Source organism: Entelurus aequoreus, linkage group LG24 (assembly GCF_033978785.1).
Source record: "Entelurus aequoreus isolate RoL-2023_Sb linkage group LG24, RoL_Eaeq_v1.1, whole genome shotgun sequence".
In the NCBI taxonomy this organism is placed as follows: Eukaryota; Metazoa; Chordata; class Actinopteri; order Syngnathiformes; family Syngnathidae; genus Entelurus; species Entelurus aequoreus.
In genome coordinates, this window is record NC_084754.1 from 25,671,179 (window position 1) to 25,694,838 (window position 23,660).

At 37.8% G+C, this 23,660-nt stretch overlaps 1 protein-coding gene across 1 annotated transcript in view; it reads left to right on the forward strand.

Moving 5' to 3' along the window:
* The first annotated feature begins 457 nt into the window (after window positions 1-457).
* Window positions 458-23,660, forward strand: part of calb2a (calbindin 2a) — a 67,122-nt gene continuing 43,919 nt past the window's right edge. The window contains exons 1-4 of the mRNA XM_062036076.1: window positions 458-692; window positions 16,024-16,100; window positions 16,183-16,272; window positions 18,650-18,730. Coding sequence (XP_061892060.1) covers window positions 602-692; window positions 16,024-16,100; window positions 16,183-16,272; window positions 18,650-18,730 — 339 coding nt within the window. The 5' untranslated portion in view covers window positions 458-601. The remainder of the gene's footprint in view (window positions 693-16,023; window positions 16,101-16,182; window positions 16,273-18,649; window positions 18,731-23,660) is intronic.

The window sequence follows — 23,660 nt, forward strand, 5'->3', positions numbered from 1 at the left end:
GTCCGTTTTACAAAATAATAAAGCCACAAACCATATGGGATATTAACTTCGCTGAACGTCTATTTCTATTTTTTTTAATACACCCACACCGAGCTCCCACTGGCAGAAATGTAGATTGGCGCCTATGCTTTGGAGCAATGTTCACGGACTCTAGTATTTGGCTCTCTATTAGATGCAATGGTTTTCCGTATTGGGACCATGATTTCTGTCCTAACCTGTTCACTGGTCCTCACATGGGAGGTACTTTTCCTTGTTGATGTCTCAAGAAGGGTAGAAATACAAGAACACACACGCACGCACACACACACACGCACACACACACACACACACACACACACACACACACACACACACACACACACACACACACACACACACACACACACACACACACACACAGATGTACAGTAGCAGTACGCACACACACAGAGGATGGATGCGCTAGGTTGCACAGTGCGCCCCTAGCGGTTAAAACTCTTGTTTAAAAGCAGGTGGCGAGCAGCGGTGCGCCACAGTGAAGCCTGACGCTTGACTTAGACCGAAAAGGCACACAAAAGTTATTAGTGGACTTAAAAAAACTGCAACTTGGGCGAACATCACCATGGCCAACACACCGCAGCCTCCTCACCTGCACTTGGCTGAAGTCACCGCGTCCCAGTTCCTCGACATCTGGAAGCATTTTGATTCTGATGGTGAGACCCTTTTTTTCTTCTTTCTTTCTTTCGTTATCCAGCATCAAAACATTAACATTATTTTAAAGTTTAATCAACGACTATATTGTCGTTCATCTTTGGTTTAGGTATAGTAACACGTTTAACCAAATAATTAGTCCACTTCCTCCGAACAGGAAGTGGACTAAAAACAGCTGTTTTCTACGAGTTGCATTCATGTCATTTTAAAAACGTTGGACTTTTCATAAATGGTCATTATTTTACTTGAACATATAATAAAATGACTCGTAAACTATGACTGATATATATCTTAATATACGCGGGGACACTATGGTTTTAAACGATGCATAACATGATTTAAGTGGCGAGTGAAAGTGTTATTCCGCAATTTTGCCATCCTTTTGATTTGTGTTTATTGGTGCTTTGTCAATCATATGAAAAGTGAGATAATACAAAAACATTTTTGAGTAATATGTCGATTTGATTGGTTTCCACTGGCAATGCAAATTGTTGATGTGTTGTCAATAAGTGCAGCGTCAGGCGACATGTTCTCTAAAAAAAAAAAAAGCTTCATACTGGAGGTCCTATCGATCCAGTATCTGTCAGCATAAAATTATCATTGTTGTAATTTATCCTTAGCACCTCCAGCCTCTCTTTTCCTCCTCTCTAAGCTGATGCACTGATGCAATATTCACTAAATAATTTGCACATTGGAGTAGTGTTGTCCCGATACCAATATTTTGGTACCGGTACCAGTACCAAAATAACTTCGATACTTTTCGGTACTTTTCTAAATAAAGGGGACCACAAAAAATTGCATTATTGGCTTTATTTTAACAAAACATTTTACGGTACATTAAACATATGTTTCTTAATGCAAGTTTGTCCTTGAATAAAATTGTGAACATACAAGACACCTTGTCTTTTAGTAGTAAGTAAGCAAACAAAGGCTCCTAATTTAGTCTGCTGACATATGCAGTAACATATTGGGTCATTTACCATTTTATTGTTTTATCAAAATTATTAATGTGGTGGAAAATGAATTATTAATCTACTTGTTCATTAACTGTTAATATCTGCTTACTTTCTGTTTTAACATGTTCTATCTACACTTCTGTTAAAATGTAATAATCACTTATTCTTCTGTTGTTTGATACTTTACATTAGTTTTGGATGATACCACAAATTTGGGTATCAATCCGATACCAAGTCGTTACAGGATCATACATTGGTCATATTCAAAGTCCTCATGTGTCCAGGGACATATTTCCTGAGTTTATAAACATCCACCCATCCATTTTCTACTGCTTGTCCCTTTTTGGGGTCGCGGGGGGTGCTGGAGCCTATCTCAGCTGCATTCGGGCGGAAGGCGGGGTACACCCTGGACAAGTCGCCACCTCATCACAGGGCCAACACAGATAGACAGACAACATTCACACACTAGGGCCAATTTAGTGTTGCCAATCAACCTATCCCCAGGTGCATGTCTTTGGAGGTGGGAGGAAGCCGCAGTACCTGGAGGGAACCCACGCAGTCACGGGAAGAACATGCAAACTCACATTTTTTAAAAACGAAAGAAGATGTTGTGATACCAAAAAATATCGACATAATCATAGAAGTATCGGCTAGATACACTACTGTATTTGGTATCACTACAGTGGATGTCAGGTGTAGAGCCACCCATGGCGTTTGTTTACATTTTGATGCCAATGAGTAGTGAAGCACGTTTAGCTATTCCTCGTCCTTCAGGGATGATACTTGTAAGAAACTTACTTTATTTGTCAGCATGGAGGCGAGGATTAGTGATTTAGAAGTAGCTAAAACACTGCCAACTTGGGCTGGACTTATGCCGCTAGCTAGCTAGCCATGTCTTAAAGCACGTCTTCCGGTGGGCGTTTCAGTGTTATAACTTCACCTTTATCGTTAGGATGCATTTTGGCTTAAAAACTATCTCCCTATTCTGTCTACACACTGTCTGCTTGTAAGTACTCTGTGATCGTGCGTTGTCGATCATGCTCGTCTTCTCGTAAACCAGCAATGACTCGAAGTGATGACGACGGAGGCGTGGAGGGGTGACGGCCCGGTACTTTTCAGAGGCGGTATAGTACCGAAAATGATGCATTAGTATCGCGGTACTATACTAATACCGGTATACCGTACAACCCTACATTGGAGTCATTGTAAACTTTTAAGTATGCAACCTTGATTGGACAGGTTGATTGGCAACACTAAATTGGCCCTAGTGAATGAATGTGAATGTTGTCTGTCTATCTGTGTTGGCCCTGCGATGAGGTGGCGACTTGTCCAGGGTGTACCCCGCGTTCCGCCTGTGTGCAGCTGGGATAGGCTCCAGCTCCCCCCGCGACCCCGTAAGGGACAAGCGGTAGACAATGGATGGATGGATGGTCCCGGGCCTGCCCGTGGTAAATAAATTTCCGCAAAGTACAAAATAATAATTATAAATGAAATATTTTCATTGCTTGAGCATACAAAAAGTTTTTATGACCTTTGTGAATCCAAATTTTATCATTATGTGAGCACTGTCAGTGTTTCCCATAAACTGCCCAGATACCTGTGGCGGTGGGGGCGTGGCTATAGGCGTGGCTATGGGCGTGGTCACCATGACATCATCGAGTAATTTGCATAATTCACTACAATGATATGATTTTCTCTAAAAACGCTCAAAAAATGTATACTTACTAATTAATAACAGTTTTGTTTTAAACATCCATCCATCCATCCATCCATTTTACAATATAATTACAACACTTTATGTACATATTTATATACAGATTTGAACAATAAGTTATTCACTGAAATATATTTATTAATTGTGGTTCTTACAAAAAATATATCTTATAAAATATAAAAGCTAAAATGTCTCTTAAAGCTCTGCCACTTTAATTAGTGCATAATAAATCATTTAACTTTAGCCTACTACTACAACCATATTATTTACCAGCAACATAAAGTCAAACAGAGGCAGAGGTGTCCTGCCACAGTCAGTAACAAATAAACAGAAAACAGTAGTGGTCAAATACAAATAAGGCAACAAGAGAAGTATCCTACACTTCTCTTTTGTAAAGTAAATCTGAACAGCCTATATGGGCATCTACATCAACTATATGGTTTGCCTGAGAAGCTGGAAAGGACAAAAAATAAATAAATAAAAATAAAATAAAATAAAATAATAATAATTATTATTTTTATTTTATTTGTGGCGGACGTAATTCTTTCGTGGCGGGCCGCCACAAATAAATGAATGTGTGGGAAACACTGACTCTACACATGGAATAACACCCACAAGTCAACTTGACACTTATAAAGGCGAGACTTGATGTTACCTGAGGCAGAACCAATCAGTGACCACAATACTGAACAGCATGCTCTGATTGGTTTGGTTTCATGTAGTGGCAAATACTAAAGTAGTATTGATACATTCATGCTTGAAAATGCTTAATTTAGGCCTAGAATATGCTTAAAAAACAGCAATGTATTGAAGCTGCAAATACAGAGTGCGATGTGGCAAGGGACGGTGGTAATTAGGGCTGCAGCTATTGATTATTTTAGTGATAACTAACAAATTTATCGATTAGTTTATTCAATTAATCAAGTAATCGGATAAAACACACTTTATAGCCTCAAAGCATATTTTAGGGAAGATCGTTGAAATAAACCATTTTTAAAAATAATAATTTCATCATCAACATTGAAAGGACACTTTTAACATTGGTGCAATAATAAAGATAAAAAAATGAATAAAATAAGCTGCCACACACAGATAATGGCACCCACACATGTGTGCGCTATTGCCAACGGCCGTGTGAACACCATGTCCGCATATTTAAAGTTCCGGGCACTCAATGCGGTTCGGATTTCATAAATAGTTATCAGTTCCACTCATTCAATGATTAATCGAACGAACAGAATATTGATCAAAGCTTTTTTCTAATCAAATTAATCGATTTTCGTTGCAGCCCAAATGCTATTCAAAGTACCAGTATAATGGAAAAACTAGTTGCCTCTATATTGAAACTATTATCATATATATACACCGAAAGACTTACAAAGTTTGCGAGTAAATAGATCAAAATAGTATCACTCTCACGGAGATCCCCGAGCCATTTTGAGAAGATAATGAGCAAGCCAGTCACGTGATCCGTGACATAGCAGGAATAACCACAGTTCCCTTCCCTGTCAAAAACAATGCTAATCATGCAGACTTTGTGAGAGCCAACAAAAATTATAATCCAGAACCTTTTATTTTGGAGCCCGAACACAAGGATGATGAGCAATATGTTTTAGAAGGGGAGTTCGAAACGGATGTAGCTTTAATTAAACACTATAGCATCAGCAGCATTACTAGGAGCTAAACATACAAACTAACCATAACAAACCATAATAAAAGAAACACTTACTCTACGATTTCCACTCTCGCTGGGATGCCGACCGAAGCAACACTTACATAATCCGGTTTAGATGAAGACTCAATCAAAATCCTCACGAAGGGTTTAAAAAAATGTTGCCGCAACTAGCGTCCTTTTGTGTCTTTTTCGCCATCTTGGATATGTAAAAGTCAACCACCCTCTCGGTCAATGGCCACGTTTGTCTACTACAAGGTGAGAGAGAGGTGCATGAATTATAATCTAGAAATTAACTTTTACCAAGTCTGAGACAAACTAAAAGAAGCATAAGCTAGCATTAGCTCACTGCTATCAATGTGCCGCTAAAATAGTCCGTCGGCCTTGCGTTTATAATAACAATATCACTCATATTTGGTTAATTTTCAGGTGACAATATGTAAATGGAGCATTGTTGGCGGTTTCTGAATTTCATGGCCGCAACAAAGGATCTTTGATCTGTTGAGCAAATTGTTAGCTATTTATTTAAGATTTCGAATGCATAAAAAGCCAAACATATGAGTTCTTGTTTTACATAAAGATTATGAATGATAGACAGCACATCTCTTTCCATTGTTTGCGTATTTCCTGTATGACTGATCTGATGATATGGTCAGAGTGCAGGAGCGTTCATCCGACCCCGAATCTACGAAAATTGCTGAAAATCTTCGGAGCGGAATATTTCTAAAATTTGTGGCAAATTTGTGACAACATTTTTTATGTTGAGATGGTGTTTTCACATACTTCGCAGATTTAATGGATACAATGAAACACAATCATATAAAATCAACTTGTTTTTCCATTCTACTGGTAATTTAAAAAGTCATTTTTTACTAGGTATTTTGATGCACCTGGACATATCATCAGTGATGTATGGCACAGTTTTCTTACTTATTTAGTGTATATACTTTAAATGTGTGATGCATATATTCAATATCTGTTAATAGTAGGTCTGCAACTAACGATTAATTTGATAATCGATTAATCTGTCGATTATTACTTTGATTAATCGATTAATAATCGGATAAAAGAGACAAACTACATTTCTGTCCTATCCAGTATTTTATTGGAAAAAAGCAGCATACTGGCACCATACTTATTTTGATTATTGTTTCTCAGCTGTTTGTAAATGTTGCAGTTTATAAATAAAGGTTTATTAAAACAAATAAAAAAAAGTATTAAAAAAACAACAACTATGCGCATAGCATAGATCCAACGAATCGATGACTAAATTAATCGGCAACTATTTTAATAATCGATTTAATCGATTAGTTGTTGCAGCCCTAGTTAATAGTAAAGAAAACATGATTTTGCTTATGAATGTTTCTTAGTTATGAAAATTTAAGTTGTGCTCGTTTTTTTGTTTTTGATCCAGTCAACGTCCTTGCTCAGTCCACTATATAACTGCAGATGATGCAGTTGCGTCACACCTCACACATGTTTTGCACACACATACTCCTGGGAATCCATCTTGTACATAATATGTTGTGGCTCCTGCACGTGTTGAAAAATACAGAGAAATGAAAGTGGAAAGGGGATGGCTCCTGGGGGGCACATTTACTGTATGGCCTGCTTAAAGCCCAGTAGTGTCAGCATCATCACTCTTGTTTTTTTAGTCCTGCTTGGGATTTTTACATACTGTGCTTTGCAACAAGCTGCTTTGCTAATCAAATGCAAGTAATGCATCAACACTTTTGGCTACAGTGTTTGATTTCTACCCCGCATTACAGGGAGTGTGTTTTTGTTTGGCATAAAGAAAGGAGAGATAATTTGTTTGCCTGGATTAAGTAAACATCTCATAGTTTGTAGTTAAAAATACACAGGGGGCGATATACCCAGAGATGATGAAACTACTTATTCCCAAATTGGCGCAGGATCAAATACATCTGGATTTTGTCTGCATCCTGCAGCTCCTATGTACTGCCTCCTTCTCATCTTTCTATGCTTTCTCGGTCAGGTCTTTTTAATCCGATCTGTTCAGAGCTTTAAAAGAAGCACTTCCACTCTCTCCTGCTAATTATAGAATAGTTGTTGTCAATTCTCTTTGTTAAGAAGCGGCATCATGGATATGAATCAAAATCACCCAGAACCTGAATCAGTCTGTCCGTCATTGGTAAGAAAACTGTTTGAAATGACTGGACTGCAAGCTCCTTAGGAAGACACACACACTTTACATAGCTTTTAAATATGCACTTAGCTGGCACTGCTCCCCTTTCTGAGAGTGTTCCTACCACATGGTTGAGTTATAGCATCAGAAAAGTAGAAGAGTAAGGCTTCTTAAGTAGCATCTCTTGGGATATGTGACGCAGTATCCCAAAAAGTGTGTTCACGCAAGAAAATAGGTTTTGTCAACCCTCTACCTATCTGGCTGTTGCAGACTCTCAAAGCTCAACTGTTGTATAATACACATGCTCCACATTCATACAATATGTGAGGGAAGTTTAATCACCGCAATGTAATGCACGTCTTTTGCTGTAGCAAGACTATATTGACCATATATTGTTGAATCCAAGTGTATTTTTCGTTCAAACATTTTTCAATATAAAACCAAAACTAAATACATTGTATTTCAATGTTTTTTTCCAGCCCCAAAACAAACAATAACGAATGTTATTTTTCCGATTTTGTGCACAGTTGATAAATGGTCAAAACAGGTAATAGGCATTTGAACCTTTTTATTGCAATTGCATATCTCCATTTGAGACACACGTGTACCTTGCCCTCCACCAAAGTGCAGCTGGGATAGGCTCCAGGCCACCCGCAACTCTAAAAGGGACACGCAGTAGGACATGGATGGATGGATGGCATTTGAGACACCAAGTTTACCCAGAAGTAGAAAAGTAGTAGACATAGAAGAAGACAAGAGGACAGAGGTGTCTAAATCATTGAGGTTATGGGATGTTTTTGTTCTAGCTAAACATTGAAGATGTATGAATACAAAACTGGATGATTAGTCACATCAGGAATTAATCATTTTGTCATGAGCGTATTCACAAAAGGGGCAGGCTTGAATGACTTATCACAAACATGGATTGACTGCTTACAGTTTACGTCACTTCGGAAAATAATAATCTTGCGACGATACTAGATAACGATTTTTTTTTTTTTAAGTAAACATGGTTACAGTTGGTATAGAAAACCACTCACTACGGTCATACCTAAATCTCTACATCATAAATAAACATACTGTATATGACCACAACCAACATGTGAATGGAGACAGAATGATGATAGATACTTAGTTGTCACTGTAAAGCGCGTTGAGTATCTAGAAAAATGTTGTATAAATCTATTCCATTAACAGTATTATTATATGCACATACATATACAGCAGTAGTTGACCATTTTAGTTTTATTCTTTCAACCTGAGGGTGCCACGGCACACTAGGGTGCTGTGAGATAGTAAGGTGTGTTATGGCAATTTGGCCCATTTCATCTAAATGGTAAAAAAAATTGCTCGGTTACTGCAAATTAGTCTGTTGACCGCTAATGCCTTTGAGTGTTGTTCAATATTTTTCCACTAGATAGCAGCAGGCAGCTAAGTCAATTAGAATCAATGAGGGAGCTTTGTCAAATGTGGATTACTACCAGAAAAAAGGAAAATAAAAACTCTGAACTGACGGCTAAAAATAGTTTTTTGTGCATGTCTTTGTAAGGAAATGGTACCGCAACATAAAGTCTTGGTCCATACGGAGTTCCACCGTATATTATGGCTGTATCCAGACAAACATGGACATTTTAAAAATGCATATTTTCTATTTTTATAGCGCTTATACTACATCTTCAATGTTTGGTTGGGTTAAAACAAAGACATCCCATAAATGTCACTTTATTTAGAACCCTTTGGTTCTCCTGTCTTCGTCTATGTGTGTTTACCTGCAAAACAAAGTCTACGTAAAACTACTTCCGGGTAAACTTAGTGTCTCAAATTGATTTTCAAAAAATACGTTCAAAAACCTCTTATCCATTTTGTCCATTTTCCAACTGTGCACAAAATGGAAATTTGGAAAAACGATTCCTTATCCGTTTGTTTTAAAGGGGAACTGCACTTTTGGGGGAATTTTGCCTATCATTCACAAATATTACGAGAAACAAGACGACAGGATGAGGAAATAGTCCAACGAGTTGGTCAACTTTGGCATCCAATCTAGACACAAGTTGCTTGATCTGCGTTTGGTTACACCCCTCCTCCGTAACTCCCGCATCATTCATCGGATTAATCCCGTTTGAACGTCAAAACATTCAGCGCATTCATTATGTTTTCATAATGTCCACAGTGACTAGTAATCAGTGTTGAAGAATAGAGTCGTTGTGATGAGGGTTTTTTTTAAATTCATGTATGCTTAAAATGATTAAATATGTAAAAATTACATGTTATAAATGGGACCTTTACTACATTACATTAATACTTACAACATATACTACCGTTCAAAAGTTTGGGGTAACCCAAACAATTTTGTGGAATAGCCTTCATTTCTAAGAACAAGAATAGACTGTCGAGTTTCGGATGAAAGTTCTCTTTTTCTGGCCATTTTGAGCATTTAATTGACCCCACAAATGTGATGCTCCAGAAACTCAATCTGCTCAAAGGAAGGTCAGTTTTGTAGCTTCTGTAAGGAGCTAAACTGTTTTCAGATGTGTGAACATGATTGCACAAGGGTTTTCTAATCATCAATTAACCTTCTGAGCCAATGAGCAAACACATTGTACGATTAGAACACTGGAGTGATAGTTGCTGGAAATGGGCCTTTATACACCTATGTAGATATTGCACCAAAAACCAGACATTTGCAGCTAGAATAGTCATTTACCACATTAGCAATGTATAGAGTGTATTTCTTTAAAGTTAAGACTAGTTTAAAGTTATCTTTATTGAAAAGTACAGTGCTTTTCCTTCAAAAATAAGGACATTTCAATGTGACCCCAAACTTTTGAACGGTAGTGTATATATAAAACATTGGAGGTGTTTGGATGTTTTTTTAGAGCGCTTTACAGGCCGAATTGAGCGATTCCCATAGGCTCCATTGTAAGCGGACTTTTGATCGCATTTACTAGTAAGAATGCATAAAAAAGAAAAACATGTCTTACATAAGGATTGTGAATGTTGGCAAAACTCCCCAAAAAAAGTGCAGTTCCCCTTTAAGTCTGGAAACAAATATTGAAAAAACAAGTTATTTTGTTTATTTTAGTTTTGGGTTTAAGGCTCACTAGTGGAAGGAGGACTCAAAGGCAGACATGGCAGAACAGACACAGGTGGGTTTATTCCCGGCAAGGTTCCATACACATGAAGGCAGTCCAAACATAGACGAAGGTAACAGAGGCTGGAGGAAAAAAAGGCTAGGTCAAAGGTCAGGCAGGGTTCAGTAACAGAAAGGCAAGACTACATACATGGATAGAACAGCATGAATGGCAATAAACTCGCAACTGGACTAAAACACAGGGGAGTATATATAAGGCAGGTAATTAGCAGTGATGGTAAGCACCTGGGTGGACAGACAGATGCTGATTAAAACACCTGGGCAGGCATGACGGAGTTTATATTGAGGAACAAATTAAGGAATGGTACACAAAACCTGGGAGTTGAACTTTGCTTGCACTGCATGCAGAGCGGCTCCAGGCCTATAGACACAACATCACTACACCCTGGACAATGGGCATATGCACCCCCAACCCCACCCCACGTCTTCACCACAGCTTGATTCCCCTTCTGAGTGATGGACGTCTGAGTAGCGCTTTTTAGCTGCAGCCGGTTGCAAGTTTTGTGATTATATGTAACATGTTTATGTGTGCTATGGCTATGAGTTTTATTTCCCTCGGCCTCAGTCTGGACCCCCTCCTGGGAGTCCACCCTTTGACTGAATACTTTTTTACTCTTCCCCCCCTTCCCCAATATCACCTGTTTCCCACCTTTTTTAAGGGGCGCCTTAAGTGGCTGACCCGTTGGCGGTCCTGTTCTTGTCTCCCTGTAATGTATGTTGCTCTTAGTGGGACTGTGCCAAAAACGTAATTTCAGTTCTTATATGGATGTACATGTTAAAAAATGGACAATAATAAAAGCACCTTGATCCTTGAACCTTGGAATGGTACACAAATTCAGTGGATTTACGAACCCCTCATTATTCAAACTTTTCGATATATGAGAAAATAAATATGCTTTGTTGTACGAAGTGTGTCTCCGTGTACGAACGTGTACCCACATATACAATACTGTTTAGCGCTTTATATTGTGTTCAATGTAGACAAGCTTTAGTAAAATGTGGACTTTTGTCGAGGCTGCAACCCATTAATAATGTTTACATTGATTGTTAAAGAGAAATGTACTTTAATATACACACTTTTGTATTTACAATCACTGTCTTAGAAACAGTTAAGTTTGTAAATCGAGCTTCCACCATATCTATTTTTTGTAATAGATAGATTTTGTAAAAGACTACTGCTAAACTTCATAAAAGTGTAAAATTGCAAGTATTTAGTGTGCTTTACCTTACATTATTATTTTATCTGATAAATGGGATTTGCTCAAAAATTATGTGTACGATTTTAAGACTTTCACTTAGACTGTCGAAGATTTTATTTTGAAGATATTTCACAGAAAACAATACTGTCAGTATAACAACTAGTTTTAATAGAATTAAATAAAATTTTCAGGGCTTCAAAAGTCTTTTGAGAATAGTGACAAGTATAAATAGTCTATAGCAGGTAATGCCTGAAGTCCGGCACTCTGAAGAGAGTACTAACTTCTGAGTTTCCTTCCTGGATTGGATTTGTCCGGGCTTCTCTACAGCCATTTGAACTTGCTGCTTGTCTGTAGTTCATACTACTCTTCTTCTAATCTAGTAGTTCTAACATCCTTGCTTTTCTGGGTTTTGGCCAGCTTTTTCCTGCATTCCAAACACATGCATGTTAGGTTCATTGGAAGTTGACTTGGTGTGTTTAAAAGCAGAGAAAGGCTGCATATGACCGGTACAGGAAGACTTTATAGCATTGAGGGGCAGATGATGGATTGTAGAATCTCAGATGAGAACCTCCTGGCCTCAGCCAGAACACTGAAGATGGGTCATGGTTTAGTCTCAGATTATGACAATGATTCAAAACATATACACCCGACACTACATAGGAGAGGAAGTGGCTTATTATCAGGTAGATGCACATTAAAATCCAGAAGTGACCTTGCCAGTCTCCAGATCTTAATCCCGTTGAAAATCTGCGGAGGGAGCGGAAACTTCAAGTTGCCAGGCGACAGGCTCGAATTCATCATGATTTGGAGAGTATCTGTAGAGCAGTAGACCAAAATCCCTCCTGAGATGTGTGAAACCCCGGGGAACGACGACAAGTAACATCTGATCTATGTGCTTGCAAAAAAGGGTTTCTCCATCAAATACTAAGTCAAGTTTTGCTTGGGGATCAAATACAAATTAATTTATAACCTTTTTCTAGACCTGCTTTTAATATGCTGTCTTCATTTGGTAAACTTAAACTACCAAAATGATGTACTGTTCATGTCTTAGTAAGAGGTTAAACTTACACAATCAGTAAGTATTTTGTTTTACTTCTTAACATTTAATGCCACCTACTTTATATTTAATCACAATGTACTTGCTAATTGTTTCTTAGGTCATTTCTCTCCAGGGAGCTAAATGTCAATAAGACCTACAGGAGGGGGGCTCCATAGCAGGGAGGCTGTCCTACTTATCCAAGCATTTATGAGTTGTGATGTGGAGTAACATACATGTCCACACAGACGCAATCACACACACACACGCACACACATACACACACACACACACACACACACACACACACACACACGCACACACACACACACACACACACACACACACACATAGAAACACCCCCACACACACACTCACAGATAAAAGATGTTAAGATGTCGGCAGGATGAAGCAGGAAAGGATGGGAGAGTGAAGAGGAGAGCAAGATGATGAGTTTTGACAAAGAGGAGGGGAAGGAGATGGCATAATAGTGTTTGCAAGTGTGAAATGAGGCAACTCTGCCTTCCAGGGCTTTATTGAAGCAGCTAGTCACATTGTTAGGAGCCATCTGTCCAAGCATTCGGCAGGCTCGTTCAAAAGATGTTGGCACACATTCACATATACTACCTGGGTGAAGGGAGCACAATCATTTGTGTTCTGAATGACTGCTCTCAGGGGAAAAAACAAGAAATATTTATAAGATGTGACGTTAAGTAAAGGTCATGGCCAGCAACTGAAACCGTCAGTAAACTATTTAGTAGGGCTGTCAACCAATTACATTTTTAATCAGATTAATCACATTTTTGCATTTTGATTAATTACGATTAATCACAGTAAATTACTTTATTGTGATATAATTTATTTTCACAATGGCATACAAGAACATTTTTAAAATGTTTTTACTTCAATGCATGTCATGTATTTGTTTAAAACAGTTTTATCTGAGTAAAAGTTCTGTGTTGTGAAGTGAAATCTCCCAGCGAGTCCACTCGTCTTCACTGATGTATGGATTGACCTAATCACTTACCGTAATGCACACTGCTGCGCCTTTCAGGTAACCATCTGCGGTTAAGGTAAAGGAGTATGTGTGGTCAAAATAAATAGAACAATTAATCTGCGTTTACACATGATTAATGCGATAACGGTTTGTGATTAAGCGTATGAGTTAAAGTATTACATTTGACAGCCCTACTATTTAGTAAAACAAATTATGAAAGTTATACTTTAACTCTTACTGACTAGGGATGTGCCTATCAATGGGCCACCGATCAGTATCGGACGGTTTTTGTGATAAAGTTAATTGTATAGCAGTTAATTGTATATCTCCCTACATAGTGTGGAGCCGCGCTCTTAAGGTAATAATAACCTCTATTACGACAAATAAACTGCATTTTTTAAAATATCTTAAGTATCATTCTCACACCTTACACACTAAGAGCAAGCCAGGAGTAAGCATTCTAATAGCTAAGCTAAGATAGCCGCTAAACTAGCAAGAAATAACACCAAGAAATAAGTGAATAGGAACGTTTAAGAAGTGTAGATGGAATTGCATTACAGCAGAAACTAAGCAGTTATTAAAAGGAAATTACCAAGTATAGGAGTCCAGAGAGAAGATAGTATAACAACAACGGTTAGTGTGTCAGCATTGTCACAGTCAGTACACGATACATACGACACCTATGATACCTAATCAGTATATGATCTTTGCCAGAGTGATTAGGTTGATATTTCAATGCACTATAAACCATTTTTAAATTGTTTTTGTTAATGTTTACAAATTCTGAGAATAAGTCACTGAACACAGTAGGAATTTGAGGGCAAAAGTTATTCAATGAGTAGTAGATAGTAGTTGTTTTGTTTAGTTATTGTTTGCTATTGACTTTGTTTTGCTTAAAAAATTGTATATAATACATGAGAATAAATAAGTAGTTTAAAAGATGTTTTGATATTGGTATTTGATATCCCTGACCATAAATACATTTACAAAATGTAGTTAATACATGTGTCAGTATTCGTATCAGCCGATCTCACTCAAGGATGATCAGTATAGAAATTGGCAGCATAAATCCCTGATCTGAACATCTCTATTACTAACATGTAAATACACCCACCACGCTCCTTGGCAGTTTTGAATAAGACATTTTGAAAACCACATTCTTTCTTTAAAGTGAATTATTATTTTCTTCATTTAGTTATCCTCCTACCGGGCAACCTGAATTAACATTGATTAGAGAAAAATAAACAACATTTTTTAAAAATTCAGTGCCTCACCACACGTCACTGCTATTTACCAGAACCCCCCGAGCCTCAACCCCTGCCGACAACTGCATCGACCTTTATGGAACAGGAGAAGCCACCTATAGATCATCACCTTCAAAATCCTAGATAAGCAATTTTCCATAAATAGCTTCTCAGTATGGGCAGTGATTGCTTTGCATTATATCATTTCATAGGTTAATCAATTGATCAGGGAGGGAAGTTAAAGTGTTATTGGTACAAGGTTCTTGTTAGAATCATTGGCAAGATGCCCACATGAGACCTAATGTGACCATATCTGCTCTATGCAGAAGAGATGCTGTTGTTGACGGTAAAAAAAACATAATTCCCAGCTCCTCTGACAGAGTTCTCCACTTTATCACATGCTGTTTGGACAATTGTAACTCCCTGTTCTAAGCAGCAGGCTTCCATTCGTTGCTCTCAGATGGTCCAGTATGCAGCTGTACTCCTAATAACCGGTACGAGCAGCGTGAGCACATCACCCCTGTGTTGAAATCGTCCCACCGGCTTCCTGTCACTTTTAGGATAAAGGTCTTAGTGGTCTGGCTCTCTTTAACTATGTGCATTTATTAGCCATAAACAAGGTCCACCAGAGTGACTGGTTCTTGGCTTGGGTCATTGATCTTCCACCCATGTATTGAAAATTATTGGAATTTCTACAATAAAGTCAATTATCCAAACACTCTTTGATTGGCACATTTGTATGTGAAACCTCTTAAAGGGATCCTATTATGCAAAAACAACTTATTTACCTAGTGGTACCTGTTTTTGAGTATTTGGGATTTGCATAAGTCCCGAAAGAGCCTGAGATATTTATGTAACAATCTTGCCTTCCAAACTTGCCCCAAATGATAAGTGCTAAAAACTACAACATGGCTGATGGGGTGGTGACACAGTCAAAGTAGGCTTGGCTTGGAGGATTTCCTCTGCACTTAAATAAGACCCACAAAGAGACAGTCAGAAAGCGGCTTGAAGATGGTCTGTAAAACCAAATCTTCGGAATTTTGACCAAAGCACCATTATTACATACGAGGCAGTGTTTTAAATGTAGAAAGAAAAAACAGTCATCACGTCATTCTCACAATGACTATGTTTCACTTTCAGTTCATTTTATTGGTAAAGGTCAAACTCAATCATTGTCCAAATAATTCAGGACCTAATTGTATGTTCTATAACTCCAAGGTAATGGCTTTATCGAAGGGAAGGAGTTAGAGAGTTTCTTTCGGGAGCTGGAAACAGCCCGGAGAGGAGCTGGCGTGGTGAGTTAAGTAGCCAAGCATTTAATACACTGCAAACACTTACACACGTCGCGCTCATTCTAAAATAACTTTTGTTTCGCAGGACCCATCAAACCCAACATTCAGAGAAAAGATGAAGGAGTTCATGCAGAAGTTTGACAAGAACAAAGACGGGAGGATTGAGATGTCTGAAGTAAGAATGGATGTGGTTTGACTATTTGGAAAGATTTCAAATAATTGGTCAGTTAACCAGTTAGCTTACTAAACATTTCTAACCCAGTAGGCTGTATCATACAATAGGAAAATGCCACCTGAATTAGCAATCATCACAATGAAACAAAAAATGTTTTTTAGTATAGAACTACAACAATTATTCATTTTCTGTGTCAGTAGGGATGTAACTATATGAACATTTCATATTAAGGTTATTGTGATCAAAATAATCACGGTTATCATTATTATCACGGTATTGTTAAATGTGCACACACTCTGAAATATTGTAACCAAGTTTTTTTGATGATGATGATGATGATGATAAAGAAAAAAAAACAGGTGTTGAGGCGTTTCGCTTCTAATTTATGTAGCACAGGGGTTGGCAACTCCCTGAAAAAAAATAAGGGACACCTTGTGGGGCTGGTGGACCTGATTGTTTTTCCCTTTTTTGCGTGTTTGAAAGGAGTTTTATGCTATCTGCAAAGACTGAATGGAGGCAACTGGACCTTTATTCAGAAGAGTCCATTTGCTTCGATTAAATCTTTTTGGATTATATGACCTGATGACATTCTACACACATTGCTTTTTAAACTATTTGACCTTGACCAGAATTTAATTAAATGTACAGGTTTTGGAATTATACAAATACATGGGAAAGTAAGTGTTCAATAATCAATGTTTTTTGTGCAAAATAACAAAATGAACAGAATAAAAAAAAAAAAAAAATATATATATATATATATATACAGTCATGGTCAAAAGTTTACATACACTTGTAAAGAACATAATATCATGGCTGTCTTGAGTTTCCAATAATTTCTACGATGCTTATTTTTTGTGATAGAGTGATTGGAGCACATTTTTGTTTGTCACAAAAAAAATTCATGAAGTTTGGTTCTTTTATGAATTTATTATGGGTCTACTGAAAATGTGACCAAATCTGCTGGGTCAAAAGTATACATACAGCAATGTTAATATTTGGTTACATGTCCCTTGGCAAGTTTCACTGCAATAAGGCGCTTTTGGTAGCCATCCACAAGCTTCTGGCAAGCTTCTGGTTGAAATTCTGACCACTCCTCTTGACACAATTGGTGCAGTTCAGCTAAATTTGGTGGTTTTCTGACATGGACTTGTTTCTCCAGCATTGTCCACAGGTTTAAGTCAGGACTTTGGGAAGGCCATTCTAAAACCTTAATTCTAGCCTGATTTAGCCATTCCTTTACCACTTTTGACGTGTGTTTGGTTTCATTGTCCTGTTGGAACACACAACTGCGCCCAAGACCCAACCTCCGGGCTGATGATTTTAGGTTGTCCTGAAGAATTTGGAGGTAATCCTCCTTTTTCATTGTCCCATTTACTCTCTGTAAAGCACAAGTTCCATTGGCAGCAAAACAGGCCCAGAGCATAATACTACCACCACCATGCTAGACGGTAAGAATGGTGTTCCTGGGATTAAAGGCCTCACCTTTTCTCCTCCAAACATATTGCTGGGTATTGTGGCCAAACAGCTCAATTTTTGCTTCATCTGACATCACATGGACAAAGATAAGACTTTCTGGAGGAAAGTTCTGTGGTCAGATGAAAGAAAAGGTTCACTGTGCACAGTTCAATAGCTTCTTTCTCCAGTGAATGAGCTGTGTCAACAGTCTGTTAGTATATAAAAGTGTGGTTATCCATCACAGTTTTACGATAATTTCAATTTAAAACAATAATATTAGCCGTTGTGAGTTCTATTGCGGTTTATTATTATACAGTGTATCGTTACATCCCTATTAGTGTAAAGAGTGACTACAGACTACAGTATGACATATTCAATTTTTTTAAGAAGATATTGTTTAAAAACTGTGTTGTCATTACGTTGTTAAATATGTTTCAGCATTTAAATGTTACAGCAATACAAATCAAAGAGACGCCAATTAACCAATATTGTTATCAACTGTGATGGCATGGCTCAGATGTTAGAGCGGTTGTTCAGAAATTTGAAGTTTCGACAGTCCACCCCAGGGAAGCTGTGGCTACAAATGTAGCTTACCAAATTAATTGAATTGAGATATATATATATATATATATATATATATATATATATATATATATATATATATATATATATATATATATATATATATAGGTTTTGTTTAATCCTTCAACAAACTTAGGGAACTTGGTTAAAACATGATTTTGAAAAAGTTTTTTTCTCGTCCATCGTCCATAGGTAATAGTATACTGTATTATTAATGTGAAAGTCACTCACCCATTTGAAACTTTACAGTCAAAAATACAGAATGTATCACTTAAAAGTTGACTCCACTATCTTTTGTTGTCATCACTCCCATTTCCCTGTCTCGCTTTCTCTCTAGCTGGCCCAGATGCTCCCCACTGAAGAGAACTTCTTACTCTGCTTCAGACAGTTTGTCAGTTCCAGTGCTGAGTTCATGGTGGTAAGTGTTTTTTTTAAGCAAGTACAGTATGTTAGTCTAATGCAAAACTTTTGCTCCTTGTCTGTTTTGCTTGATGGCTTACTCAAAACTTACAGCACAGTTAACCCTTTTTACTTACAATCTGGCAATAAGATTTGGTATGGAAAAAAAAATGACATTGTAGAAAAAGTTGTATTGGCACCAAAACAAGTGTTGGCAACAAATAAATACAAACTTTTAATTTTTTTATTTTTGGTGGATGTTTTCGATGCCAATATTCCTATTTTTGTACACTTGTATTGTTTTTGTGTGTTTCATAATTTTTCTTATCATCGCTTCTCTTTTTTACGATTTTGTTTCTTTTTTGTCGGATTTGCTTCTTTTTTCACGGTATCAAAATAATGGCAGTCTTTTAGCATTATGGGGTGGGTGCCTGTGGGCGGGGCTTATAACAGGTTTACCCGGAAGCAGTTTTCCTGGACTTGGGCATGCAAGTAAAACACAGAAGAAGAAGAAAGAAGGACAAAAGGCATCTAAATTAAGTTTAAAAAAGCTTGAACATTTTCAATTATGAAGCAAAAGTTGTTTTTTACATTTATCTTGAGTAGGCCTGTATTTATTGCTGTCAGCTAAATCATCTCCTGCTCAGAGAGAAATCATGTATTTGTAAACATGATACAGTAACCTACTTTATTACTCTTTGACTACTTCATAACGCACTCTGGTCAACGTCGTTGGTGGAACGCCAATGTTCCACCACTCCTGTCTGTGACTGCTCGTCCACACGCTCTTCGGAGCAGATGTCGAAGCAAATGTCAAACTGTGACAGCCAAAATGCTTGCTTTCTTCCTTCTTAACCTTCTACCTGTATAAATTGGTCCACAAAATGTTGACTTTGTTTGCAAAAAATCTTTGAAATTGCCACAAATGCACCAGTACAAAGACTTTCTGTAATTGGAGCCCTGTTTACTTCCGTAAACACTACATGCAGGTCAATTTGCTTTCACATTAGACATCACTTTTTTTTTTTTTACAATCTGAACAACTACGTAAAAAGATCGGATTTGACAAAAAAATCAGAATTGGACGTCCTACTCTCCAGCGTGAATGTAGTCTAAGTTGTGAAGTGAAGTGAAGTGAATTATATTTATATAGCGCTTTTCTCTAGTGACTCAAAGCTCTTTTACATAGTGAAACCCAATATCTAAGTTACATTTAAACCAGTGTGGGTGGCACTGGGAGCAGGTGGGTAAAGTGTCTTGCCCAAGGACACAACGGCAGTGACTAGGATGGCGGAAGCGGGGATCAAACCTGGAACCCTCAAGTTGCTGGCACGACCACTCTACCAACCGAGCTATACCGCCCCAGTTGAACTCTAGTCTTTTTTGAGCCTTACAAAGTGTTAATACTGTAAGTATTATACGTATTACACACCAGCTGTTATGTAACGTGCATCTTTGTTGTAGTTTTCATTACTAAATTTAGAGCTATTTAAATTGCCATGTAAAATTGCTAATGCTAATCAGTAGCATGTCTAAATTAGCATCAAGCTAGCACATTTTAAAAAGTGGAGCCTTACTGTATGTAAACAAGTATGTGAGTGCAGTATGAGTTTGAGTGTTTTCTATCAAGCATGCTTGCTTTGTTGACATGGAAAATTACAACATTACTGTAACTAGAGGCAGTCCGACTGAGTGCTGCTTGAGTCCTTGTTTGCCTACCAAATGTTTGAGCCGGCCGAGTCTGCAACCAGACGTGACATCACGTGCAATAAAAGATGATCAGAATTTGGAATCATTTGATTGTATGAGGATCAATACCCGGCAGTACAGACGAAATTCCGTCAGTGCCTTTCAAAAGTACCGAATTCCAAAACCCATCCCTATTTACAAGTGCCATAACCTACGAATTCTCTCCGCTAATTTTGGGGTTTTAGGTTGCAAGCAAAAAGTTGAGATAGAACTAGATACCTAATTCGCATAGCAAACGCCACGGTGAACCCCGTAAGACAGGGGTGTCCAAACTTTTTCCACTGAAGGCCGCACACGAACAAATTTAAGCATGCGGGGGCCATTTTGATATTTTCTATTTTCAAACCATAACAAAATATATGGATTTTTTTTGTTTAACCTTTATGGCTCCTGGGGACCATAAAGGGTCTCAGTCATTAAAATGTTAAAAATAAGTAAAATTATTATTTTTTATTTTTATTTAACGCTTACAGTAAATCTATATATCAACTTCAGGTTGATCAAAAGTTTAAAAGAAAAAGGTTTTATGCCTTTTCTGTCAAAGACAACTTTGTTTTTTATAGTAAAACTGGAAATATGCAGTATTTAGTAATTATAGTTCTAAAAGATCAATAATGCAGGACACCATTGATTTTAATTCTTTAATATTTTTGAGAAATCAGTGAAAATATTAATAAAATCACACTAAATATGTTTGGGATCCAAAAGGTCCCCCACTCATATAGTGATACATTTCTATTCGGTTTTTTTTTACTTTCAACACTTAAGTTACGAGATCAACTTCGGATACTGTATATCTGTCGATTTTACGTTTGAACTATTATTTTGTTTGTTTTTATGCTCTTTTGTCAAATAAATCTTTGATGTTTTTATATGGCAACCACACAATATATGCAAGATTTTTTCCACATAAAACATTTTAAAGTGACATTTTTTAAGTAATTGGAGCCTTGAATAGGTCAATAATTCATTATAACATAGATTAGTTGTCTTTTTTTTTTGGAGCAATGGCAAAAAAAATAAAATAAAGAAAGACAAAAGAAAAAAAACAGCCTGCATGGCAGCTTTGTGTCAACATTGCAACTTTTTCTCGTTAGATTTCACCTCATTCCTCTTTTTTAAATGTTTTTATTTTTATTTTTGCAATACTATCAATTTTGCAATTTTTGCAGAATGTGTGGCGGGCCGGTAAACAATTATCTGCGGGCCGCAAATTGTCGCACTTTGGACACCCCTGCCGTAAGATCACCTAACATGTGGTGTCTTACTCTTACTTATTTGTTAGTTTTAGCTTGCAACAGCTGGCTAGCTAGACAGACAAAACTTTGGTTTTCCAACTATTGGACTGAAGAAAGTCAGTTGGTTTGACAGTTTGGAGAAGAAGAAGCAGATTATGTGCTTTGAAGAAAAAAAGATCCTCAATAAACATGACATGGCGAAGCAGTACGAGCATACAACTTACAATCTGCACCTTACGGACTAACAAGGAGTCAATAAAGACTATGATAATGCCAGCCAAGAGCGTGAAAGAAAAGAAAGTGTGTTGAAAAGGACAAATCAGCAAATGTGTACTATAGCTCTGTCAAGGTAAAAATCACACTTCTATGTCAAGGCACCACTATACAGCCAAACTGTCCAAAGCTGTTAAAGGCCTACTGAAACCCACTACTACCGACCACGCAGTCTGATAGTTTATATATCAATGATGAAATCTTAACATTGCAACACATGCCAATACGGCCGGGTTAACTTATAAAGTGCAATTTTAAATTTCCCGCTAAACTTCCGGTTGAAAACGTCTATGTATGATGACGTATGCGCGTGACGTCAATCGTTGAAACGGAAGTATGCGGACACATTGAATCCTATACAAAAAGCTCTTTTTTCATCTCAAAATTCCACAGTATTCTGGACATCTGTGTTGGTGAATCTTTTGCAATTTGTTTAATGAACAATGAAGACTGCAAAAAAGAAAGTTGTAGGTGGGATCGGTGTATTAGCGGCGGACTACAGCAACACAACCAGGAGGACTTTGAGATGTATAGCAGACGCGCTAGCCGCCGACCTCACCTTTCCTTCCCCGTCTCCGGGCCCCCGACCGCATCTGTGATCGGGTGAAGTCCTTCGTCGCGCCGTCAATCGCTGGAACGCAGGTGAGCACGGGTGTTGATGAGCAGATGAGGGCTGGCTGGGGTAGGTGGATAGCTAATGTTTTTAGCATAGCTCTGTGAGGTCCGGTTGCTAAGTTAGCTTCAATGGCGTCGTTAGCTACAGCATTGTTAAGCTTCGCCAATCTGGAAAGCATTAACCGTGTATTTACAGGTCCATGGTTTAATAGTATTGTTGATTTTCTGTCTATCCTTCCAGTCAGGGGTTTATTTCTTTTGTTTCTATCTGCAGTTAAGCCCAATGCTATCATGTTAGCTCCGTAGCTAAAGTGCTTCGCCGCTGTATTGTAGTGGAGATAAAAGTCACTGTGAATGTCCATTTCGCGTTCCCGACTCTCATTTTCAAGAGGATATAGTATCCGAGGTGGTTTTAAATACAAATCCGTGATCGACAATAGAAAAAGGAGAGTGTGTGGAATCCAATGAGCCAGCTTGTACCTAAGTTACGGTCAGAGCGAAAAAAGATACGTCCTGCACTGCACTCTAGTCCTTCACTCTAACGTTCCTCATCCACGAATCTTTCATTCTCGTTCAAATTAATGGGGTAATCGTCGCTTTCTCGGTCCGAATCGCTCTCGCTGCATTGAAAACAATGGGGAAATGTGAGGAGCCTTTCAACCTTTGACATCACGCTACTTCCGGTACAGGCAAGGCTTTTTTTTATCAGCGACCAAAAGTTGCGAACTTTATCGTCGATCTTCTCTACTAAATCCTTTCGGCAAAAATATGGCAATATCGCGAAATGATCAAGTATGACACATAGAATGGATCTGCTATCCCTGTTTGAATAAAAAAAAATCATTTCAGTAGGCCTTTGAGTACAGTAAAATGATAAGACACTTTAGAGAGGTAACAGTCAGTTAGTAGTAATTCACCCATTTTAGTCACTCAATAAACTGTTCTTGTACCTCCCTTTAAGACAGGAGGAAAACATTCATTTATTTATCGAACATTAAAGGGCCTTGAGACAGGCCAAACAAATATCAAGAATGTTTTGTGTATATTGTTAGTCCGGTTCCTGTCAGACATATA